Genomic DNA, 26,224 nt, shown 5'->3' on the forward strand with positions numbered 1-26,224 from the left:
GCAGGTGGAGCTGCATAAGGAGTTCAGAGTGTCACAGAAGTGATACTTCTTCCCTTTATAATTGTCAAAATAATAGTGATTCATGGGGAGAGGGGTGCTGATACTTTGCACTAAAGCCTAGGGGATTTGTCCAAAGATCAACTTCAAGTCTGCTAAAAGATACACTGGAAATTAGAACAATATGAGGTGATGTCTTGCATCTGAGCCACACAAACGTCTCCTGTGCCACCGAAAGCCTCAGCTGAGATTGAGGACAGGCCATAATAACCCTGCCATTTGTGATTCCTTGGCTGGGCTCCAGCAGTATCAAGAAAGCTACTGAACCACCACAATCACTACAACAAAAGCTTTGGCTTCTTCAAATGATTCTTCTAATTCAACGTAGGGGAGTGGTGATAAAGGAGGCAGCACTACCAAGAAGACCCACGATGGCCCTGGTTCTGCTGCTGCTACTGCCTTACGCAGACTGCGTGATTCAAAAGACAAGGTGCCCTCTTACTCTGAAAAGGGATGGAATAGACTCAGCTAATTATTACAGGCCAGGAGACCACCTCATCAGCGGGGTCATCTCTGCCACAAATACTTTATTTCGAGCTCATAGCTTCAACAGCACTCCCTCTACCAGCTTTCTTTGGTAAGCCGTTTTGTGGAGATGGAATTATGGGTGCTTTGCTTCCTATCATTTTCTCCCTTCCTTCCTATCTTCTTCGCACCTGGCCAGGTGGTTGGGTGCTGACTGATACCAGCTACAAAAGCTGAGGATGCTGAACAGACTCTTGGGCTGCAGGGTTGTTTGGCAGGGTTGTTGTGGGAGCTGGGGATGTTGCTGTTGGGTTTTTTCACATCTTGATTTTAGATATTGTGATTTATGCAGAAATGGTTCCATTTGGTTGTATTTTTTCCATTTTTCTTCATCGTTTTGTTATGTTGCAGTTATTCATTTTTCACATTGTAAGCAGGGGTGCCAACTTGAATAAAATATTGGGGGGGTGGGCAAGTAAGCCCCACCCTGCATTGTCACATGATGTGGCACACGCACATCATTTGAATAGCAATGCCCATCAATGGGGGGCAGCCCCCTTAAATATTTTATCGGGGGGGATGAAGGGACCTCAGTCCCTAGGAGTTTTCTCCTGTGGTTGTAAGTACCTTGAGCTTAGTTTGAATTGTGGAAGGGTGGCATGCAGATAAAATTCTCTCTCTCTCTCTCTTTCTCTCTCTCTCTCTCTCTCTCTCTCTCTCTCTCTCTCTCTCTCTCTCTCTGTGTGTGTGTGTGTGTGTAACATTTCCATGAGCTCCAAATGTCCCCACTTACCAGGATTTCTCTCATTCTCTAGTACTCCCTCTAAGAACATAAGAGCCCACTGAATCGGGCAAAATGCATCCTTTCATCACAGTGGTCACTTAGATTCCTGTGGGAAGCATGCATGCAGAAAGATTCATGGAATATTAGGTTAGCAAGGGATACTAGTCATCATGTTCTCCATTCACAGAGGCTGCATGCCTCTCAACACCAGTCGCTGAGAATTGCAAGTGGGGAGAGTGCTCTTCTGCTTGCTTCTTGCTTCTTGGCTTCCCATGAACGTCTGGTTGGCCGCTATCAGAACAGGATGCTGGACCAGATGGGCCCCCTGGGGCCTGATACAGGAGAGCACTTCTGTAAAGGGTGTTGTTGTTGTTGTTGTTGTTTAGTCGTTAAGTCGTGTCCGACTCTTCGTGACCCCATGGACCAGAGCACGCCAGGCACTTCTGTCCTTCACTGCCTCCCGCAGTTTGATCAAACTCATGCTGGTAGCTTCAAGAACACCATCCAACCATCTCGTCCTCTGTCGTCCCCTTCTCCTTGTGCCCTCCATCTTTCCCAACACCAGGGTCTTCTCCAGGGAGTCTTCTCTTCTCATGAGGTGGCCAAAGTATTGGAGCCTCAGCTTCAGATCTGTCCTTCCAGTGAGCACTCAGGGCTGATTTCCTTCAGAATGGAGAGGTTTGATCTTCTTGCAGTCCATGGGACTCTCAAGAGTCTCCTCCAGCACCATAATTCAAAAGCATCAATTCTTCGGCGGTAAAGGGTGGTAGCACAGCACAATGCCACCTACCTACCAAATTTTCCTCTCAAGTCCTCTGAATAGATGCAGGGTTGTAGCTATAGTAGTCCTTGCCTGATTTTTGCAGGGACAACCCCCCCCCCAGTTCTGTCATAGCTGCATTGCACATCACTGCATGTAGCCCAGGTACAACATCCTCATTCAGCATCTTCTTGGACGTTCTTAAGATTTTAAAGAAGGCAACCGTTGCTAGGTCACTGCCATATGGCCCATTGATTAGTGTTCATTCTGATTCACTTGTGGGGAGGTCATGCAACATGCCATCGAGGGGTTGTTATCCCACACTTTCCAGTATGTTTTCTGTCATTTTCCTTACCCCCCAAAAAATGTCTCTGGGCTTGGAGGGATTGTTGTAATTGAGCCTAAATCCACCACATTAATGGTGCGGCCGGAATTTGCTGGTGTGCCATTGGATCCCACCCACAAGATAGCCACAGTCTGGAAGCTCCCATCATTAGCTTATCCACAGTCCTGCGCAGCTGGGGAAAGTGAGGTGTTTGCAGAGCAAACATGGGGCAATGAGCAGCCAACAGAGCAGAGTAATGTTCAGCCAGGGAGAAGAACATGAAAGGGGTCTTCAAAAGGAGGTAGTGAGGCTTGGTGGGACAAGTGGGGGAAGGATGTTCAGATACTTTCAACAATTAGAAACAGGAGGTGATGTTTAGCTTTTCTGTGTGTTTTCAGCTGAACTGCAGCTGCATGTGAATGTATGTGCGTTTGTGTGTGCATGAGTGTGCAGTTGCTATGACTTCGCTTGATCTGCACTATAGAGTACAATAGACTCCATTGCATGTGTCATATATAATGAGAATAAATGTAGGAGGTCAGGAAAATGGAAAGTTAAGAAAATAAAGTGTTGGCAAGAGGGTGAATCATCAAGAGTAATCTGTAATCTGGTGAACCGGGTGACCTTGGGCTAGTCACATTTCTCTGAAGTCTCTCAGCCCCAGTCACCTCACAGAATGCTTGTTGTGGGGGAGGAAGGGACAGCAGAATGTTGGCCGCTTTGAGACTTCTTCAGGTAGTGATAAAGTGGGATATCAAATCCAAACTCTTCTTATCTTAAACAGCCAGAGTTAAATCTGATATGTTCACTGAATGCTCAAGGATGATCTGATATGTACATTTTTGTAGGAAAGGAACCACAAAATACTGGCAGCTCTTGTCCTTTGTGTTTTCCATCCAAGAGATCAATCGGAATCCCAAGCTCTTACCCAACATCACCCTGGGCTATAGCATCCATGAGAACTTTTTTGATGGAAGGGTGACCTATGATGCTTTGCTGGACCTGCTATCTCCTGGGCAGGCAAATATTCCAAACTACAACTGTGGTAGACAGACTAATGTATTCACTGTTTTGGAAGGGGCTGGCTCTCAAAACTCCATCTGGATTTCAAGCTTGCTGGGCACGTATAAAATCCCACAGGTAGGAATGGAGACAGGTGGGGCATTTGCTGGCTGAGCCTAAATCCAGGGAATGCAACAAGTGGGTGGGGTGTATGTCCAAAGCGATGCTGGAAAGAGACACTTTTTAAAACAGAGAATTGTTGGTGAATTGAAATAGATTTCACTGCTCTTGGAGGACAGAAACATATCTTTCTTTTCTCACATAGTATTTCCGCACAATTTCAAAACAAGACTATGGATGCTTCCATACAACATTTTATGGTGGACTTGATGTTGCTCATACATGTTTTTCAACATCCACATGGCATTATCCTTATCAAAATGTCATCAGACATTATTTTTCAATTTATACCAGCTTTAGAGTTTGGCGGGGGGGACATTAAGTAAAGAGCCAAGCTCATTCCATTATCCATGTGACAGCCCTTGAGATATTTGAAGATGGCTATCATATCTCCTCTCAGTCTCTTCTTTTCCAGACTTAACATATGCAGCTCCTTCAACCATTCCTCATAAGGCTTGGTTTTCAGACCCATAGTCATCTTGGCCACCCTCCTCTGCCCATGTTCCAGCTTGTCAACATCCTTCTTAATTTGTGGTGCCCAGAATTGGACACAGTATTCCAGGTGTGGTTTGACCAAGGCAGAATAGAGTGGTACTATTACTTTCCTTGAACTGGACACTATACTTCTGTTGATGCAGCCGAGAATAGCATGAGCTTTTTTTGCTGCTGCACCCTACTGTTGATACGTGTTAAGCTTGTGGTCTACTAAGATCACAAGATACCCCAGATCCTTTCCACATGTACTACTAGCAAGTCAGGTGTCCCCCATCTTATATTTGTGCAGCTGATTCTTCTTGCTTAAGTGCAGAGCCTTACATTTGTTGCTATTGAAATTCATTTTGTTAGTTTGGGCCTAGTTCTCCTATCTACAGATTGGATGAGCACTCCATCAATTCCTTCATCCAAGTCATTTATAAAGATATTGAACAACAACAGGCCCAGGACAGAACCCTGCAGCACCCTGCTTGTTACTTTTTTCCAGGATGATGAAGAACTATAAATGAGCACTCTTTGGGTTTGGATAGTAAACCAGTTACAAATTCACCCTAACAGTTACCTCAGTAATCACAGCATCCTTTTTTAAATGCTCACAGACAGATTGTTGAATTATCTGTTTCAGGACCTTCCCTGGTATCGATGTCATGCCTACTGGTTGGTAGTTACCGTATTTTTCGCTCTATAACACGCACCTGACCATAACACGCACATAGTTTTTAGAGGAGGAAAACAAGAAAAAAATATTCTAAACGAAACAGTGGATGTATGATTTTTGTGGTTCATGCTGTGGCCACAGACATGTGATCTGACGGTGAGTTTGGGGTAGCCCAATGCAAAAATCCTGAGGATCCATGTGGATCCATGCTTTGTAACCACGTTTTTGCGCCATTGCGGCCGCATGAAACAGTGGGTGCGTGTGTTTTTTGGTGCAGGCTGTAGCCATGGATATGCTATGTGATCTGATGGTGAATTTGGGGTGACCTAGTGCAAAAATCCTGAGGATCCATGTGGATCCGTGCTTTGTAACCACGTTTTAAGTGGGGAGGGAAGGAAAAGAACTCAAGGGACAAGGAGCACGCGTGGGGTGTGTGGAGAAGGATGCTGCTAATAATGCAGGAGAGGCTCCTCTCTGGCTTTGCTCCTTTAGAACAAGCAGGCTCTGCATCTCTCCCTCCTCCCCGGCAAGGAAACCATGATAGTAACCACTCTGAGACAAATCAAGAAAAATTGCGACCAACACTCTCCCCCAACAAGCGCAGTGAGGTCAAAGCACACACACACACACACACACGCAGAGAGAGAACTGGCCCTAAAGTCGCAGGGGTGCTGGGGGAGTGAACGGGAAGCAAGGGAAGGAGAAGGAGCCCTCACACACAGAGAGAGACACACAGAGTGTCATTCTAAAGTCGCAGGGGCGCAGGGAGAGTGAACGGAAGCAAGAGAAGGAGAAGGAGCCCTCACACAGACACAGACACAGACACACAGAGTGTCAATTCTAAAGTCGCAGGGGCGCAGGGAGAGTGAACGGGAAGCAAGAGAAGGAGAAGGAGCCCTCACACACAGAGAGACACACAGAATGTCAATTCTAAAGTCGCAGGGGCGCAGGGAGAGTGAACTGAAGCAAGAGAAGGAGAAGGAGCCCTCTCACACACACAGACACACAGAGTGTCAATCCTAAAGTCGCAGGGGCGCAGGGAGAGTGAACTGAAGCAAGAGAAGGAGAAGGAGCCCTCTCACACACACACAGACACACAGAGTGTCAATCCTAAAGTCGCAGGGGCGCAGGGAGAGTGAACGGAAGCAAGAGAAAGAGAAGGAGCCCTCTCACACACACAGACACACAGAGTGTCAATCCTAAAGTCGCAGGGGCGCAGGGAGAGTGAACGGAAGCAAGAGAAGGAGAAGGAGCCCTCTCACACACACAGACACACAGAGTGTCAATCCTAAAGTCGGAGGGAGAGCGCAGGGGCGCAGGGAGAGTGAAAGGGAAGCAGGAGGAGGAGAACGATAGCTCAAGCACACACACACACAGCCCCTACAGTGGCTAATCCAAAATCGGACAGCAAAAAACTGCAGGCAGGGACAGAGAGCACGGGGTTGTTTTAAAGCAGCCAACCCCGCTCTGCTTCTCTCCCTCCTCCCGGCTAGGCTGGCTGAAAAGCTTTGCTGCTACTTAGCAGCTCAGTGGGGAGGAGAGAGGGACATAGAGGACGGGGTTGTTTTAAAGCAGCCAACCCCGCTCTGCTTCTCTCCCTCCTCCCCGGCTCCGCTAGCTGACAGGAGCCGCTTACACCCGCTTTGCTGTTTCAAAGCGAGCCACGGACTGCTCACAACTGCAGCAGATTCCCCCGCCATCTGTAGGCATTCGCTCCATAACACGCACAGACATTTCCCCTTACTTTCTAGGAGGAAAAATCTGCGTGTTATGGAGCGAAATTTACGGTACCTCCTTTTTGAAGATGGGGACAACATTTGCCCACCTCCAGTTTGCATGGACCTCACCTGTTCTCCAAGAATTCTCAAAGATTATAGACAGAGGCTCTGAGATTACATACGCAAGCTCTTTTAGACATTTCGATATGATGTTTATGTATGATTATTTCAATATGATAGCCATCCTCCAATATCTAAAGGATATAGAAGATGGAGCAAGCTTGCTTTCTGCTGCTCCAGGTGGTAGAACCCGAACCAATGAGGGAGATTCCAACTGAACATTAGGAATAACTTTCTGAAAGTAGGAGCTGTTTGACAGTAGAATGGACTCCCTTGGAAGACAGTGGGCTCTCCTTCTTTGGGGGGTTTTTAGCTGAGGTTGGCTGGCCATCTGTTAAGGATGCATTAGTTGAGATTCCTTCATTGCAGGGGTTGGACTAGATGACCCTCAAGGTCCCATCCAATTCTACAATTCTATGTTTCTAATATTATTCCAGTACAGGGGTTGGAAATATTTGGGCCTTGATTTGAACTCAAATGAGTCACAGATCTCCCATTCCTTCCCAGGTCAGTTATGCTTTTGTCTCTAATGTTCTAAATGATAAGAAGCAGTATCCTTTTTTCTACCGGATGGTCCCCAAAGAAGAAGCCCAGTACCCAGGGATTGTCAAGCTGCTCCATCACTTCAGATGGACATTGATTGGTCTCATTGCTCCAGACACTGACGATGGAGAGAGGTTCATGAAGACCTTGACACCTGTGCTCACCCGAAGTGATGTTTGTGTTGTCATCTCACTAACCATCCAAGGACTGAATACAAATACAATACGGACGGATTTGCTTCCATTCCTCAAGTGGAGACAAGTCCATGTATTTGTTTACTATGCAGAGATGACTTATTTCTTAGATGGAATGCTAATTGTACAAAATGCTCTTGAGATGAAATCCCTTGTTGGGAAAATCTGGATCACAACAGCTATGTGGGACGTCTCCTTGGAGTTGATGTACAGTGGCTTATCTTCCCAACAAATCCGTGGTATTTTTTCCTTCTTTATTGAGACAAATGAAAGGACCAAATATGATGACTTTGAGCCCTTTTTCTTTGCTATCAAGCAGTTTTGGGACAAATCTTTTCATTGTTCCTATTTAAAGGATGCGTTGTCAGTGAAAGGCTGGACAAGATGCAGAGAGAGAGAGAAACCGGAAGTGCTGCTGCTCCAAGATGATCTGCAAAGAAGCCTTTCTCTGGACTGCCACAGAATCTACAATGCTGTCCAAACCATGGCACATGCCCTAAATGCTGCATATTCATCTAGATCTAAGCAAAGGGTGAGGGAGAGACTGGAAGCTCAAAGGCTACAGCCATGGCAGGTACGGTATTTTCTTTTCCATCATAGACAGTCTGAAAAAGTTTGCGAATTCCTGGTTTAGGACATAGAGAGCTCCTCATCACTAGAGAATGTGGAGTGGTAAAGTGAAAAATTGCAAACCCATTTCCTGTTCCAATTTTTGCTCCATTACACTGGCCTCAGAGGACACAACCCTTTTGGTAACAAGTCCCAATCACTCCTTTACCTGGAGTGCTTGTTGGGATTTTTGACTATGTGCCATTCTGTGCAGCTTCACACAGAGTCAATTAAGAGTTGGCCAAAAGCCAAGGATGATTGAGCAGAGAGGAGTTATTCTGCCTAGAGATATGGGACCCTGGATACAGCTTTACCATTGGTTGAGGTCTCACACAGGCATGATGACTTATGACCTTACTGATTGGATAGTTTGTTGGTCAGTATGGTGTTCTGAGTTCTGAGAGTCTTTTGGAGTTTGTTAAGAGAGAGCTAGTTAAGATCCGTATCTGTTCCTGTATATGGTAACTTGCAGAGTCTGCTGTAAATAATAAACACCTCTAAGTAACCAAGTTACTAGTAGCAGCATTTTGTTCCTGCTTCATCCATCCTGCCTGCAACTGATTGCTTTCTGGAACTCTGCATATGCTCTGCTAAGGTCTGGCTAAGGTCCTGCAACAGGTCAAAGTTGCGAAACACCAATAGTTCTTTTGGGTAGGGGAGATAACATTCCTCGGGCTCTCTCTAAGCCTTCCTTCCTTCTCCATACCAGGCAATACCCACCTGGCTATGTTCTGGCACCTCACACCCTCCACCAAGCAAACAACTTTGAGGGAGAGTGTGTGCTGTGAGTCCATATTAGAAACTTGTTTCAGTTTGATTTAAAAGGGGTAAACCTACCTAATCCATACTTTCAGAAACAGTTCAAGAAGGGAAGCACAGCCATGCTTTGAAATTCCCACTTTTATTAGTTTTTGTTTGATGCAGTTCTCCAACCAGTGCTTAGAAAAACGCTTATATTGGGGGAGGTGTGCATAAAAAATGAAAATATATATCGTAGTGTGTATATATTAGCCAAACCCACATACAAAGACGTGTCCATTAGAAGAAATGGGCACTAAAATGCTGATGAAGCTGGATGAAGTACATGGAGAACGGAATTCAAGATTGGAAAAAATGAGAAACCGAGAGAACCATAATTGACTGAGCTACTTGAGTCTGCAACCAGCCCCAAATCAGAGCTGCTCCAAGCATGAAATGGGCAGACATGGATAGTCAGTGTCCTTTCCCATGTTCTAAATGCTGCTCTTTTCTCTACCATTCTAGCTCCATCCTTTCCTAGGAAATTCCCAGTTCTACAATGCTTCCATGGACTTAGTGTATTTGGACGAGAACGGGGAGCTGGTAGCTGACCTGGACATTGTGAACTGGGTGGTGTTCCCCAATAGGTCCGTACTCAGAGTGAAGTTTGGGAGTATTGACAGACAGGGTTCGCCAGACCTGAAGTGCACCATCGACCAGGATGCCATTGTGTGGCCAAAGTGGTTCAATCAGGTGGGGGGGCAATCATATATTTCTTTTCATTGTATGTTCCTTAAGCTTTTATAAGTGTACGATACAGTGGTACCTCGGGTTACAGATGCTTCAGGTTACAGACGCTTCTGGTTACAGACTCCACTAACCCAGAAATAGTACCTTAGGTTAAGAGCTTTGCTTCAGGATGAGAACAGAAATTGTGCAGCAGCGGCAGCGAGGAGGCAGCGGGAGGCCCCATTAGCTAAAGTGCTATCTTAGGTTAAGAACAGTTTCAGGTTAAGAACGGACCTCTGGAACGAATTAAGTTCTTAACCCGAGGTACCACTGTATACAGAACACCACACCAGAAGAAAAAGAGATGGAAAGAGAAGGTGAAACCTGGGCTCCTTCTGGCCCTACTTTTATAGTCAGCATTACCTTGACTGAAAGAGATAACAGAACCAGATTAAGCCAGCTGTACTCAGCTTCTCTGAAGGAATAATCCAAACATCACGAACCTTCTGCTTGTTTCTTTCACCCAGAACCCTCTTGAATTAATTAGAATAGGAAAGATCTCTACACATCAGATCAATACTTTCTGTACTAAGAAATGCAAACTGACAGAAACATCTATTCCATGGGTAGGTAAACTAAGGCCCAGGGGCTGGATCCGGCCCAATCGCCTTCTAAATCCAGCCCACAGACAGTCCAGGAATCAGCGTGTTTTTTACATGAGTAGAACGTGTCCTTTCATTTAAAATGCATCTCTGGGTTATTTATGGGGCCTGCCTGGTGTTTTTACATGAGTAGAATGTGTCCTTTCATTTAAAATGCATCTCTGGGTTATTTGTGGGGCATAGGAATTTGTTCTCCCCCCCAAAAAAAAAGTCCGGCCCCCCACAAGGTCTGAGGGACAGTGGACCGGCCCCCTGCTGAAAAAAATTGCTGATCCCTGATCTATTCTTACAGCTGGGGTGTGCAACAGAGAAGACCCAGTTTTATGTTACCGTGCAACATATTGTGTCTCAAGCAACGTGGTGGTTGTTTCAGCCTTGCAGGGTTCGATTTAATTGCAAAATTCACATTAAACTTACTATACTTTAAAAATGCAAGGCTCAAGTTGAACCTGGGGCTAAAGGTCCAGTTAGGCCCTTCCCAATCCTACGTCTTATTTACATTGTTACATTATCCTGAACACATTTTCATTGACTCGCCTTGTCTTTATGCTTAGACACTTCCTACTTCCAGGTGTGTGGGAAGTTGTGAACCTGGATTTGTCAAAGTGATTCAGGAAGGAAAACCAATCTGCTGCTATGACTGCATTCCCTGTGCAAAAGGGACGATCTCCACTCAGGAAGGTGGGTGACACCAGTAGAAAGGGAAGCCCTTGGGGAAGAATCCAGTCAGGCATCTTCTAAAAGCATTTCAAGGCAGGATGGGCTAGTATGCTTCAAGTACAGTAGAATTCTTGATTTAGGCAGGAGGTGAAATGGATGACCCATGAGGTCACTTTTGACTGGGAGCTTAAGTCTTGGGCTTCCTGTTTCCTAAGTTTCATATATTTCATTGGAATTTTGTATTTTTAATTGTGTTCATGCTATTGTTTTGATATATACTTTCAAGGCTCCGGGGAGCTGAAACACTGTGGGGCCCCAATCTTTTTTTGAGGGGGCCACCCCCCAATGTTTAGGATGTTGCATCAGGTCCCCTCAATCCTCTGGAGAAGGTGGTGCCTCTATATACTTGTACAGTGGAACCTTGGTTCTCGAACGGCTTAGTTGATGAACAAATTGGCTCCCAAACGCCAAAAACCCGGAAGTAAGTGTTCCAGTTTTTAAATGTTTTTCAGAAGCCAAATGTCCAATGCAGTTGTTGGCTATTGTTTCTGGGGCGCCTGCGCCAATCAGAAACCATGCCTCGGTTCTCAAACATTTCAGGAATCGGATGGATTTCTGAAATGGATTAAGTTCAAGGACTAAGGTCTCACTGTATTTTTCTCGCACATTTGTGTGTGTGTGTGTGTGTGTGTGTGTGTGTGTGTGAATTAAGCTTCTTTGAAAAGTCTGATAGAAATACCTAAATCAATAAATGCCTCCCAGCCACCCCTGCTCCTCAGCCTTACTACATGTTGTCATCTCACAGCCACTTGCCTTTTCAGGCTCTTTGGTATAAATTCTGAATCCAGATGTGCATGTTTTACAGAAGTCTGTTATGGAACTACGGTAGATTATTAGGCCTCAGCATAGTTCCCTGATACACCCCATGGCCTCAAAACAGCCCCCCCCATTGGCCTGATAAGCTAGAGGCCAACCTGATGAACCCACTCACACCCACCTTAGATCCAATCTTGCATTAGTTCACAGATTAGTTAATATTTAATAATAATAATAATTTTTATTTATACCCCACCCTCCCCAGCCAAGGCCGGGCTCAGGGTGGCTAACAAGCAATAATAAAAACAAGTTGAATGAATACAACTTAAAAACAAGATTAAAATACAACATTAAAATATTGAAACATTAAAATATTAAAATGCAGCCTCATCACAGGAGGAGAAAGAAAAAAGAAAAAGGGGGAGGGAATCAAATTGGCTCCAAGCCAAAGGCCAGGCGGAACAACTCTGTCTTACAGGCCCTGCAGAAAGAGATCAGATCCCGCAGGGCCCTGGTCTCATGAGACAGAGCGTTCCACCAGGCCGGAGCCAGAGTTGAAAAGGCCCTGGCTCTGGTTGAAGCCAATCTAACTTCCTTAGGGCCCTGGACCACTAGGGTGTTGCTATTTATGGACCTTGAGGCTCTCCGTGGGGCATACCGGGAGAACTTTTTAGAATAAAAACCCCCCATTCTAATTAAAAACAGTATACGGATGGTTGGAGGCAAGGAAGTAGACAGTTTGCCTCCTTCTGTCCTACCCAACCAAAAGCAGCAGGGTCTGTTTTGTAGGGTGCCCCTTCATATGCGACTTTTCTGCAGGGACGCCAATTGGAATGAACCCCTATACACCATACAATTGATGCATATATTCCACAGCTGTTGAGAGGAATCATAGATTGGACCAACGTTACTTTGCAAAGTGGCTTTCTCCACAGAAACAGCCAGATTACTCTGGGCCACACAACCTGACCCACATTGATATGTGACTGTCTCAACACAACCTGAATGGCAACATAATCCCGTCAAATAGGGTGGATATGGCTCAGGGCCTTGGCTGAACCCACTGAAAAGCTCTATTAAACATTATTCTTCTTCTTTGCAGATGCAGAGCATTGCACCAAGTGTCTAGAAGATCACCATCCAAACAAGGCCCAGTATAAATGTGTACCCAAGATAACCGTCTTCCTCGCTTATGGAGAATATTTAGGGATCCTCCTAACTTCCTTTGCCCTCTTATTGTCCTTAACCACAGTGATTGTGCTAGGAATCTTCATCAAATACTTTGACACTCCCATAGTCAAAGCCAACAACAGGAACATCTCCTACATCCTCCTTGTATCCCTCCTGCTTTCCTTTCTGTCCTCCTTCCTCTTCATAGGCCAGCCAAGGAAAATGACCTGCTTTCTCCGACAAGCAGTCTTCAGCATCATCTTCTCAGCTGCTGTCTCTTCTGTGTTGGCTAAAACCATCACTGTGGTGCTGGCCTTCCTGGCCACTAAGCCAGGGAACAGGATGAGGAGATGGCTGGGAAAGCGTTTGGCCAACTCCATTGTCATTTCTTGTTCCACTGTCCAAGTTGCTATCTGCACCTTTTGGTTGGGACTTTCTCCACCGTTCCCAGAGTCTGACCTGCACTCCCACGCTGGAGAGATTGTCTTGCAATGCAATGAAGGATCCATTGCCCTGTTCTATAGTTCCCTCTGCTACATGGGTTTCTTGGCTGCCATCTGCTTCACAGTGGCTTTCCTAGCCAGGAAGCTGCCTGGGTCCTTCAATGAAGCCAAGTTGATCACCTTCAGCATGCTGGTCTTCTGCAGTGTTTGGGTGTCCTTTGTGCCCACTTACCTGAGCACCAAGGGGAAGTACATGGTAGCTGTGCAGGTCTTCTCCATCTTGGCCTCCAGTGCTGGGCTTCTGGGCTGCATCTTCTTTCCCAAGTGCTACATTATTCTACACAGGCCTGATCTGAATACAAAGGAGCAACGAAAACTAAAGAAGGCATATGATTTTTAACATGCTTTTACATTGTAACAATTGATGTCCAGCACAAAAGTCAGGAACTCCACATACACAAATGTTTTTTTCCTTTCACCTAAATCCTGAATGATGAAAAAGAATTCATAATGTTCATTTGGGCATAATGTTTGACATATGCTGTTGTACCACTGCCTGATCCCAGTATGTATCTGTTCAACAACACTAGTCTTTATGCAGTTTTCATCTGGGGTCACCCAGACTCATTTTGCACAGTTTTATTTTCTAATTCATTTCATTTCTATAGCAGTCCGATGCTTGGATTTGTTAGGCTACTTTATTGTCTATACTGATGGCTGGGCCATTTTTTAAAGTATAATTTTTCATTTTCATTGTGAAAATTGATTAGGAGTGCTAAAATAAATTCAGTAAAGGCACAGACCTCTTTGGTGTCATGTAACCTCTCCATGATCCCATGTTATCATCCCAAATTTGGTGGGAGGGTGTTAATTGAGACCCTCTGAGTTTTAGTACTATGGGTGTTAATATTTTAAGATTACAGTGGTACCTCAGGTTAAGTACTTAATTCGTTCCGGAGGTCCGTACTTACCTGAAACTGTTCTTAACCTGAAGCACCACTTTAGCTAATGGGGCCTCCTGTTGCTGCCGCGCTGCCGGAGCACGATTTCTGTTCTCATCCTGAAGCAAAGTTCTTAACCTGAAGCACTATTTCTGGGTTAGCGGAGTCTGTAACCTGAAGCATATGTAATCCGAAGCGTATGTAAGCCGAGGTACCACTGTCTAAACTTCCTCGGGTGTCTTGGATAAAAGGCGGTATTGAAAAATAATAAACAGAGAAACCATGTGCAGGAGAACAGAGGTGCATTCACTCACGCGTTATGAAAGTTAACAAGTTGTTTCACAAAAAGTTATTAGTATTATTATTATTTATTGAATTTATATACCATCCTATACTCTCAAGTCTCAGGGCAGTTCACAGAATAAAATCAGAATATAAAACCTCAATATACATAATCAAAATAAAAACAACAACCAAAGGTTGTTTGTGCTGGTTTCCAAACTCCCTTTTCCAGAGTGCAAATATGGAGCGTGATTTTCCATATGTTTCCACACTGTTCCTGAAAAATTCACGAACACTCCTATTGATATGACTGATGACTATGAGACAAGGCCACACATGTTTCAGACATCCAATTCTTCACTCCAACACTCCTCTGCCTAGATCACTGTTACAATAGTTTAGTCTTCCTGTACAAAATATAATGTCATCATGGTTACATTGGGGGTCCAATTCATGCTAGCACATAACAGGCCAAATCCTGGCAAATGCACCACCACTAACTGGGTCCTTCACTCCAGGTTCAAATTTGTTCAATGATCTTCTTCTTCTTTGGCAATTACTCATAGCCAAATAAGATTGTCATCCATAAACTCGGTTTTAACAATGAGTCCATAGGTGACTGTGGAGGCCAATTTCCGGGTGGGAGTTGATCACAGTGAGGATTTGCCAAGTGTGCCTTCCTCTTAGCATGTTTCTCCCTTGCTTCCTGAGTTTGAGTGTCTTCAAAGCCCATGACACCTTTGGTAAAGGCTGTTCTCCAACTAGAGCGGTCACAGGCCAGTACTTCCCAGTTGTCTGTGTTTATACTACATTTTTTTAAAATGTAAATGTTCAATGATACGCAGGAAATAAAGCATAACCAGTGTCAGACACAGGTTCAACTTTGTCACTGAAATGTGTCAATTGATGTACAAAGTTTAATGATATTACAGTGGAGCCTTGGGTAACATTCCCTGCGGCTTACATCACCCTTGGTTTGCGACTGGTGCAAATCCGGAAGTACCGGAATGAGTTACTTCCAGGTTTCCGCTGTTCACACATGTGCAGACGTGATGCTTTGGGTCACGTTGTTTTCAGGTTGTGGCGGGGCCTCCAAAATTTATCCCCGCCATAACACAAGGTTCCACTGTATAACATTTGGATGAAATAAAGCAGTTTGCAGAATGTTACAAATCATTACCAAATTTTGCCATGTATAAGACAATGCTCCTGGCAAATAGAAGGGGAAGAAATGGAGGCAGTGAGAGATTCTACTTTCCTGGGCTCCACGATTGCTGCAGATGGTGACAGCAGTGACAAAATTAAAAGGCGCCTGCTTCTTGGGAGAAAAGCAATGACAAACCTAGACAGCATCTTAAAAAGCAGAGACATCACCTTGCCAACAAAGGTCTGTATAGTTAAAGCCATGGTTTTCCCAGTAGTGATGTATGGAAGTGAGAGCTGGACCATAAAGAAGGCTGATTACCGAAGAATTGATGCTTTTGAATTATGGTGCTGGAGGAGACTCTTGAGAGTCCCATGGACTGCAAGAAGATCAAACGTATCCATTCTGAAGGAAATTAGCCCTGAGCGCTCACTGGAAGGACAGATCCTGAAGCTGAGGCTCCAATACTTTGGCCACCTCATGAGAAGAGAAGACTCCCGGGAAAAGACCCTGATGTTGGGAAAGATGGAGGGCACAAGGAGAAGGGGACGACAGAGGACGAGATGGTTGGACAGTGTTCTCGAAGCTACAAACATGAGTCTGACCAAACTGCGGGAGGCAGTGGAAGACAGGAGTGCCTGGCGTGCTCTGGTCCATGGGGTCACGAAGAGTCGGACACGACTAAACGACTAAACAACGACAACATAAAACAATGAGCTGGGATGAAGCCGATGTTAATACGAAGGCAGGACTCAAGGGCATCCTGATCAAATTTGCAGATGACACCAAACTGGGAGGGGTGGCTAACACCCCAGAGGACAGGATCACACTTCAAAACGACCTTGACAGATTAGAGAACTGGGCCAAAACAAACAAGATGAATTTTAACAGGGAGAAATGTAAAGTATTGCACTTGGGCAAAAAAAATGAGAGGCACAAATACAAGATGGGTGACACCTGGCTTGAGAGCACTACATGTGAAAAGGATCTAGGAGTCTTGGTTGACCACAAACTTGACATGAGCCAACAGTGTGACGCGGCAGCTAAAAAAGCCAATGCAATTCTGGGCTGCATCAATAGGAGTACAGCATCTAGATCAAGGGAAGTAATAGTGCCACTGTATTCTGCTCTGGTCAGACCTCACCTGGAGTACTGTGTCCAGTTCTGGGCACCACAGTTCAAGAAGGACATTGACAAACTGGAACGTGTCCAGAGGAGGGCAACCAAAATGGTCAAAGGCCTGGAAACGATGCCTTATGAGGAACGGCTAAGGGAGCTGGGCATGTTTAGCCTGGAGAAGAGGAGGTTAAGGGGTGATATGATAGCCATGTTCAAATATATAAAAGGATGTCACATAGAGGAGGGAGAAAGGTTGTTTTCTGCTGCTCCAGAGAAGCGGACACGGAGCAATGGATCCAAACTACAAGAAAGAAGATTCCACCTAAACATTAGGAAGAACTTCCTGACAGTAAGAGCTGTTCGACAGTGGAATTTGCTGCCAAGGAGTGTGGTGGAGTCTCCTTCTTTGGAGGTCTTTAAGCAGAGGCTTGACAACCATATGTCAGGAGTGCTCTGATGGTGTTTCCTGCTTGGCAGGGGGTTGGACTCGATGGCCCTTGTGGTCTCTTCCAACTCTATGATTCTATGATTCTATGATTCTATGATTCTATGATTCTATGTGGGAAGCAGTAAGAGCACCAACAGTGAGCTTCCCTTGTTGGGTGGTGGTGGCAGTGCTGCGTATCCATGCAAGAACCTCAACAACTTTCGGTGATCTTTTGGAGTTCTAAAAAATAGGGGTCATTTTGTATGTGAAGGAGCGTCTCCTCCACCCACTGTTCAGCCCAGAAACTGAGGTCCCGCTCCAAGGGCCTTCTGGCGTTTCCCGCACTGCAAAAAGTGAGGTTACAGGGAACCAGGCAGAGGGCCTTCTCAGAAGTGGCACCCTCCCTGTGGAACGCCCTCCCACCAGATGTCAAGGAAATAAACAACTTTGACTTTTAGAAGACATCTGGTGGTAATCCTGTTTATGGAAGTTTTTAATGTTTGATGTTTTACCATTTTTTAAGTGTTGTAAGGCGCCCAGAGTGGCTGGGGAAACCCAGCCAGATGGGTGGGTTATAAATAATAAAATTATTGTTGTTATTGTTATTGTTATTATTATTATTATTATTATTACTACTACTACTACTACTATTACTACTACATGGGAGCATCTTATACATGATAAAATATGGTACATTTAAAGAAAATAAAGTGACATAAACCAATGAGATGTAACTTGCAAAAACTTATTGATGATAGTCGCAATCCTGTAATAATGTATTCGTGTTTTGAATGTGAAAGTCACTTCAGGTTTTGCTCAAGTGTGATTTTTCATCAGAAAATCCACATGGAAGAAAAACCTTATAAATGCTTCAGCTCTGAAAAGAGCATTTGGTGGAACCCAAACTTTGCATCCCACCAATGAATGTTTATTGGGAAAGAAACAGGAAAATATCACGCCATGTTAGAAGTACTTATATTACTTCAAGCCTCCCTCTTTTATATTGCAATAAAGCTCAGAGGTTTCTCCTCCTTGGGTAGCCTCATTGCATCTTGATTCGTCCAAGAATCTTCACCCTCAAAAGCCACCAGGGAAGCATCTTCAGGCAGCTCAAGCAACAGCAATGGATCAACACTAACTTTTAGCAAGTAAACAAGCATTAAAATATATAGCTAACAGCCCTGGCACTCTACACACACACACAGAGAGAGAGAGAGAGAGAGAGAGAGAGAGAGAGAGAGACTGCTGCAGAAACACTTAGAATCCTCTTTGTCATTCTGGTCACTTCTCAAAGATTTTATGAGGTCAAGAAAGAATTGTAAAGAGTCCGAAACATGTTTGTGGCTGGAGCATGTTCACTATGAAGAGAGGCTGAAGCGCTTGTGGTCTTTGAGTTAGGGCCAGGAGGATGGGGAATCTAGAAGTTCACATAGAATTGTAGAGCTGGAAGGGACCCTGAGGGTCATCTAGTCCAACCACCAGCAATGCAGGAATCTCAGCTAAAGCATCCTTGATATTTGGGCATCCAAACTCTCCTTGAAAATGACCAGAAAATTGTTGAAAAAGTGCAGAAGAGGTTAGCAGAATACTTTGTTGACAACTGCAACAAAGGTACAAAGATAAAAGTGGTTTGGGATGCAAGCAAGGCAGTGATGAGAGGATTCTTCATCCAGCAGAATACAATTAAGAATAAAAATAGAGAAAAAGGTAAAGAAGAAATTTTGAAGCAGATAATGGACAATGAACAAAAATTAATCAAGAAACCAAACAGCCCAAAAATAAAAGAAAATATTAAAGCTTTACAAACTCAGTTTGCAATTATAATAAATAGAGAAGTGGAATGGAATATTAAAAAAATTGAGACAAAGAAATTTTGAATTTGCGAATAAATCAGGAAAATGGCTTGCATGGCAAATCAAAAAAAGAAAGGAACAGAACACAATAAAGAAAATTACAGTGGAAGGAGAAGAGATAACCAATCCGAAGGAAATTAGAAAGGGATTCTTGGACTACTACAGAAGATTATATAAAAATAGAGAAAGAAACAATTTGAGGAAAATAGAGAGATTTTTGAAGGAGAAAAAGGTGCAGAAGATCCCGACAGATAAAAAAGAACAATTGAATACCCCAATTGAAATAGAAGAGATAAAAGAAGCAATAAAAGATTTAAAAAGGGGAAAGGCTCCAGGGCCAGATGGATTCACTGCGAGCTACTACAAAGAAATGAAATCTATTTTGATGACGCCATTGAAGGAAGTGATGAACAACATCTTAAGAGAAAGAGAAATTCCGGAAACATGGAAAGAGGCATATATTACATTTATTCCAAAACAGGACTCAGACCTAACTCAAGTTAAAAATTACAGGCCGATCTCATTGCTAAATACGGATTATAAAATATTTCCAGGAATCCTTGCGAAAAGGTTGAAAAATATATTATTGGAAATCATCCATAAGGATCAGGTGGGTTTTCTTCCAGGCAGGCAGATGAAAGATAATATAAGAAATATAATCAATATGGTGGAATATCTGTCTGCCAGGAATGATAAACAAGCCATAATGATGTTTGTGGATGCGGAGAAGGCTTTCGACAATATAGCATGGGATTTTATGTTGAGAAACCTGGAATATATGGAGGTTGGTAAAGAGTTCTTCAATGGAATAAGGGCAATTTATACAGAACAAAAAGCCAAACTGATTATGAATAATGTAGTCACAGAAGAAATAAAGATACTAAAAGGAACAAGACTACAGAAGATTATATAAAAATAGAGAAAGAAACAATTTGAGGAAAATAGAGAGATTTTTGAAGGAGAAAAAGGTGCCACTATTATTTATAACGGTGTTAGAAGTCCTTCTGAACTCGATTAGACAAAACAAGAAAATAAAAGGAGTGACAATTGGCCAAAACGAATATAAGATTAAAGCGTTTGCAGACAATTTGGTAATAACGATTGAAGAGCCAACAAGTACAGTAAAAGAAGTATTGGAGGAAATTGAACAGTTTGGAGGAGTGGCAGGTTTTAGACTAAATAAGAAGAAAACGAAAATGATTGCGAAGAATATGGATCAAAGTGCAATTGAAATAATGCAACAGCAAATACAGATAGAGGTGGTTAAAAAGGTGAAATATCTAGGAATATGGATAACTCCTAAAAATATAGATCTATACAAGAATAATTATGGGCCAGTATGGAATGGAATAAGAAAGGACCTGGAGGTGTGGGGAAGAATGAAACTGTCATTTTGGGGAAGGATTTCCACAATTAAGATGAATGTGCTACCAAAAATGCTCTTTTTATTTCAGACTATCCCCATAATTAAGGGGAATAGGATTTTCAAAGAGTGGCAAAGAGCGATTTCAAGATATATTTGGCAGGGCAAAAAGCCAAGAATTCAATTTAAGTTGTTAACAGATACAAGAGAAAGAGGAGGCTTTGCCCTGCCTGACTCGAAACTGTATTATGAGGCATCATGCCTTTGCTGGTTGAAAGATTGGATAAAACTAGAAAATAAGGAATTGCTTGACTTAGAGGGGTTCGACAACAGATTTGGATGGCATGCGTATCTATGGTATGAGAAAAAGAAAGTCCATAAAGGTTTTGAGAACCACATCTTCCTAGGTCCTCTAATTGAAGTATGGGATAGGTATAAAAACCTATTAGAACCTAGAGTACCACACTGGCTATCTCCTTTAGAAGTTATGAGTGTAAAGAAAATTAATATGAGAGGCAATTGGATCACATATGGTCAATTGTTATTTAAAGAAGGAGGAAAATGGAAAATGAAACCATATGAACAGGTTAAAGAACATGTATATGACTGGTTGCATTATTTTCAAATAAATGAAATGTTTAGGAAAGATAGTAAAGAATGTGGCTATGCTGACAAGGATTCTAAATTTCAGATTGAAATAATAGATAATGATGTTAAAATTTTATCCAAAATGTATAAGCTGTTGCTAGAATGGAATTTAAAGGATGAAGAAGTCAAGTCGGTAATGATTCACTGGGCCAGAGACTTTGGCTATAACATACAATTTGAGGACTGGGTAAAACTATGGAAAGAAAATTTAAAATTTACAGCATGTATGACGTTAAAAGTAAATGTTATGAAAATGTTTTACAGATGGTATATAACACCGGTAAAACTAGCGAAAATGTATAAGACATGTAATAAGTGTTGGAAATGTAAAGATAAAGAAGGTTCTTTTTACCATATGTGGTGGGAATGTAAGAAAGTGAAAGACTTCTGGGAAAAGATATATAATGAATTGAAGAAGATTTTAAAATATACATTTATAAAGAAACCAGAGGTCTTTCTGTTAGGAGTATTAGGAAATGAGATAAAAAGAAAGGACTGTAAATTCTTTCAATATGCAGTGACAGCTGCAAGAGTGTTACAGGCCCAAAAATGGAAACAACAGGAAATACCGACAGTGGAAGACTGGAGAATGAAGCTGTTAGACTATGCGGAGTTGGACAAATTGACAGGGAAGATTAGATATTTAAGAGACCAAAAGTTCATCGAGGACTGGGGGAAATTTGTGGAATATCTGGAAAATATAAGTGAGGGACAGATAACGCTAGAGGGACTTAAAGAAGCACTGTGAAAAATTAAGAAGTATTGTCTAAAGGGAATAGAAAGAAAGATATAAATAATGTCAATATAAATCTAAGGAATGCGTAATTTAAATAATGACTATGGATGATTTACGGAAAAGCTGAAGGAAGTTCAGAAAAGGAATAATTTGTGAAAAATTTGATGTGAAATTAATATGTGTTTTTGTTTTTGTTGTAAACTAATAAAAAATTATTATTTTTTTAAAAAACTCTCCTTGAAAACCTCCAAGGAAGGAGAGTTCACCACCCCCACTGTCAAACAGCTCTTACTGGCAGAAAGCTTTTCCATATGTGTCTTCGGAATCTCCTTTGTTGCAACCAGAATTCTGAATTCTTGTTAGATATTTTGAACTGTTTGGAGAAACACTAGAAATCATCACCACATGTTGGGGAAAAATGGATAAAAGGAAGCACTGATATCCTCACATCCTCATTTTTTTCCCCTACCTGCCCTTCACCATAAGATACTAGGATTGGTTACAACAATATATATATAGTGAACCTTCTCCTGGCAAAAAAAAAAGGATAAAGGCTATGTAAAAGTATGTAAGTACCTATTGTAGAATAATAACAGGGACCCTGAAGCCCACTACATGTCCCAAGGTCCTGTATCAAACCTGAATTAAGTTCACACCAACTGATTGAGAGTCTGTTTGAAGCAGAACCCATCCCTTTATATAGCCTGGAGCATCAGATGCCATCTTTAGGTTTTTGTTGTCAAGTGCACCTTTGTGTTCAGATCAGGTCTCAGTATAATGATGTAGCACTTTGGGATGAAGATGCAGCCCAGGAGACCAGCACTGGAGGCCAACATAGAGAAGACCTGCACGGCTACCATGTATTTCCCCTTGGTGCTCAGGTAGGTGGGCACAAAGGAGATCCAAACACTGCAGAAGACCAGCATGCTGAAGGTGATCAGCTTGGCTTCATTGAAGGCCCCAGGCAGTTTCCTGGCTAGGAAAGCCACCACAAAGCAGATAGCAGCCAGGAAGCCCATGTAGCCCAGGGCACCATAAAACATGGCCACAGACCCTTCATTGCATTGAAGGATAATCTCTGCAGGCTGGGAGTGCATGTCAGACTCTGGGAATGGGGGAGAGGTACTCAGCCAGGTGGTGCAGATGAGAACTTGGACACTGGAACAGAAAATGACAACAGCCTTGGCCAGACTTTTCCCCAGCCATCTCCTCACTCTGTTCCCTGGCTTAGTGGCCATGAAGGCCAGCACCACAGTGATGGTTTTAGCCAACAAAGAAGAGACGGCAACAGAGAAGATGATGCTGAAGACCATTTGTCGGAGAAGGCAAGTCTCTTTCCTTGGCCGGCCAATGAATAGGAAGGAGGATGAAAAAGAGAGCAGGAGTGAGAAAAGGACGATGTAGGAGAGGTCCCGGTTATTGGCCTTGACTATGGACGTTTCTTTGTATTTAAGGAAGATTCCTAAAACAATGCTTGTCATTAATAGCTGGAAGATAGTAATGGAAGCTAGAAGGCTCCCCAAAGTTTCTGCATAGGTCAGGAAGGAGATACTTTTGGGAACGCATTGAACTTGACCCTTGTTTGGATGCTGATCTTCGGGGCATTTGGTACAAGTCTTTGCATCTAAGGAGGGAAAAGGAGTGCTTTAGCGTCATTTAAATCCATAACCATCTATGTTCTATGACATTTTAGGGGGAAAGATGTCAATATAAGGAAGGGCCAGGAAAAAAAGAATGTCCAAAAAAGGAGTAGACAAAATTGGTTTATTTATTTGCTTATTTAATATTTATGCCTTCCTCCATGATGATAGAGGTGGTTTTCAAAAATTTCTCCGTTTTATCACCAAAACAACCTTGTGATACAGTTAAAGCTGAGAGGCAGTGACCTCCCACAAAGGTGCTTCTTGTACAGCTTTTGCTGAATTTATACTGTCCTGTTCCATGTGAAATGGTTTTACTTTACATAAATAATATATTTGACCACTGAGGTTGCCCTCAGTGTCCTCTCCATGATCGTTAATTTGTAGTCCACAAATTGCTTCCTTTTCATTCTTTGTTTCAACCCACTTCCTAGAATTAATGTAGGTGAATAAAAATGTTGTTGTTGTTGTTTAGTCGTTTAGTCGTGTCCGACTCTTCGTGACCCCATGGACCAGAACACGCCAGGCACCTCTGTCCTCCACTACCTCGCGCAGTTTGGTCAATAAAAATAGAGAAGCCAAAAAAGGAGACACATTCAAAAATGTCTTTGACTCTTTACGGAAAGTGTCCCTAAGTGAATGTTTCCACAGTTTCTATTCTCCCAAGGGCTCCTGTTTATATTCACCTACCTTCCTGAGCAGAGATGGTCCCATCTGCACATGGGGCACAAGCATAGCAGCAAACGGGCTTTCCTTCTTGAACCACTTTGGCATATCCAGGTTGACAGCTTTTGGTACACCTGGAGCTAGGTACAGTCTAAACATAGAGAACATGAATCAAACAGAAAGTGTCAGACTATTTGTGTCTATGTCATTTATTTATGGAGTTTGGAATAGACCTAACAAGGGTCCCTATTCCCACCGACCCCAGGCACTTTTCCAGGGAAGCATTTTGATGCAAGACAACATGGAAGGGAAACCTCTTTGGTGTGTTTCCTTTTTTGTTCAGACAATTATATCGGACTATTCTATGCAAAAGTATATATTAAAAAAGCAAATGAGAAACCCTAGAATGACAGAGATAACAAAAGAGCAGCAATAAAACATACTTATGAAGGACCCCTGGATGGTTAAATCCAGTGAAAGGCAAAGGACCCCTAGATGGTTAAATCCAGTGAAAGTTGACTGTGGCATGCGGCGCTCATCCCCACTTTCAGGCCAAGGGAGCAGGCGTCCATCCTGAGACAGCTTTCCTGGTCATGTGGCTTCTGGTGCAATAGGACACTGTGATGAGTGCCAAAGTGCACAGAAACACTATTTAACTTCCTGCTGCAGCGGTACTTATTTATCTACTTGCACTGGTATGCTTTTGAATTGCTAGGTTGGCAGCAGCTGAGACAGAGCAACGGGAGCAGCTAAAGACCACCTAAAGACTCCAATTTCAAAAAGTGCCTCCTGAATTATGGTTACATTATTATTCTTTTTCCAAAGTGTTTTGAGTCTTGGCAAAGAATGGAAAAAAACATCATAAAACAGATCAGGACCTGTAAGTCACATTGTGGCACAAATGGAAGTGTCAATGAGCCCTTACTCCCCAGCAGGTGTGCAAAGGGCTCTAGTCAAAGTGCCCTTGGAATGATTCAGTTAGTGATTAGAGCTTTACAGATGTCATGTGGGATAGAGTAGAATGCCATACCTTCTCAAACCACTTGGGCCACACAATGGCTTGTGAGTTGATTGTGAACTTCATGTCAGTGGATCCGTCTCTCCCTATACTCCCAACCGGCACTCTTATACGAGACTTATTGGGAAACATCACCCAGTTCTCAATGTCATAGTAGGCTGGTATCTGCCCATTCTCATCCAATCTGAGGCTGCCCATGGAAGTATTCAAAAACTGGAGTCCTCTTAAGAAAGGGTGAAGCTGGAAGGGCAGGAAAAAACACCAGCCTTTATGAAACAGAAAAGTTGAATATAAGCCCTCTACACTTTGAGCTTTAATCTCTTAGGAATTGGGGTCTGTGCACATTTCATCTGGACTTATGAGCCTTTTGAAGCCATTCCATTTTCAGTTGGCAGGATTTATTCTGAACAAGAAAAAAACTAAAGCAATTACCAAAAATAAAAATAGCACAAATAAAAAACTTTTAAAACATAGATGGTCCTACAAATCCTACAATCAGTGCACAGCATAGATGCCAACTCCATGGGGCTCTAGGTGCCCAAGCACCGACAAAATTCCCCATGAAGGGGTCGGGCATCCACAAATGTTGGTGCCAGAGCCATGCACGCTGCATGAAACCTACAGGCCCAGGCATAGGGGCCATATTGGCACTCCTAGTGCACAGTTAGACCCTTACCTTATGAATAGAACACCATTTCCTCAGCTGCTCACTGTATCACCAGGAAAGGTTATTTGTCAATAGGGGCCACCTAGGTCTGCTCACAGCCAAGAGCATAGGAGTGGGATATGTGGCTGTTCAGAATAGTCCCCCTGCCTGGTAAAATTATCTGAAAGTAGGGGGAATTTGCACATACATACTCCCATGTGATTAAACTTTTGTTGCTCAGAATTCTAGATAATGTGGAAGCCTGCAAATTGAAGTCTCTCCTTTTCCTTCAAAGTGTAGCCGCTTTCAGTGGAACTTGCACAATGCCACAAAGGAGGACATCGTCTCCCATTATCATTTGGTTGTGCTAATTTATTGGCATAGAGGTAAATTTCTTAACAGTTACTATCATTTAAATATAAATCCTTTTTAAAAAAATATTTTTATTTCAACAGCTTTTCCAGCAAACTGCGAAGCTCTTTGCTTTTCATGTTCTTTCTGTAGTTTTACAGTGTGTTTCATACTATCCAAGTTGTTAAACCACCCTGCACTCTTTTGACAAAGGCCAATTTTATCATGTAAAAGTTTAGATAGTAATATAGAATTAAAAATT

At 43.0% G+C, this 26,224-nt stretch overlaps 1 protein-coding gene across 1 annotated transcript; it reads left to right on the top strand.

Moving 5' to 3' along the window:
- Positions 1 to 428: 428 nt before the first annotated feature.
- On the top strand, positions 429 to 13,528 carry LOC128408846 (vomeronasal type-2 receptor 26-like). The gene is made up of 6 exons (XM_053378869.1): positions 429 to 634; positions 3,240 to 3,531; positions 7,072 to 7,875; positions 9,174 to 9,401; positions 10,594 to 10,720; positions 12,618 to 13,528. The coding sequence occupies exons 1-6, from the start codon at positions 429 to 431 to the stop codon at positions 13,526 to 13,528; spliced, it is 2,568 nt and encodes an 855-aa protein (XP_053234844.1).
- The last annotated feature ends 12,696 nt before the right edge of the window (positions 13,529 to 26,224 follow it).

The sequence above is a fragment of the Podarcis raffonei genome, chromosome 2, assembly GCF_027172205.1.
Source record: "Podarcis raffonei isolate rPodRaf1 chromosome 2, rPodRaf1.pri, whole genome shotgun sequence".
NCBI lineage: Eukaryota > Metazoa > Chordata > Lepidosauria > Squamata > Lacertidae > Podarcis > Podarcis raffonei.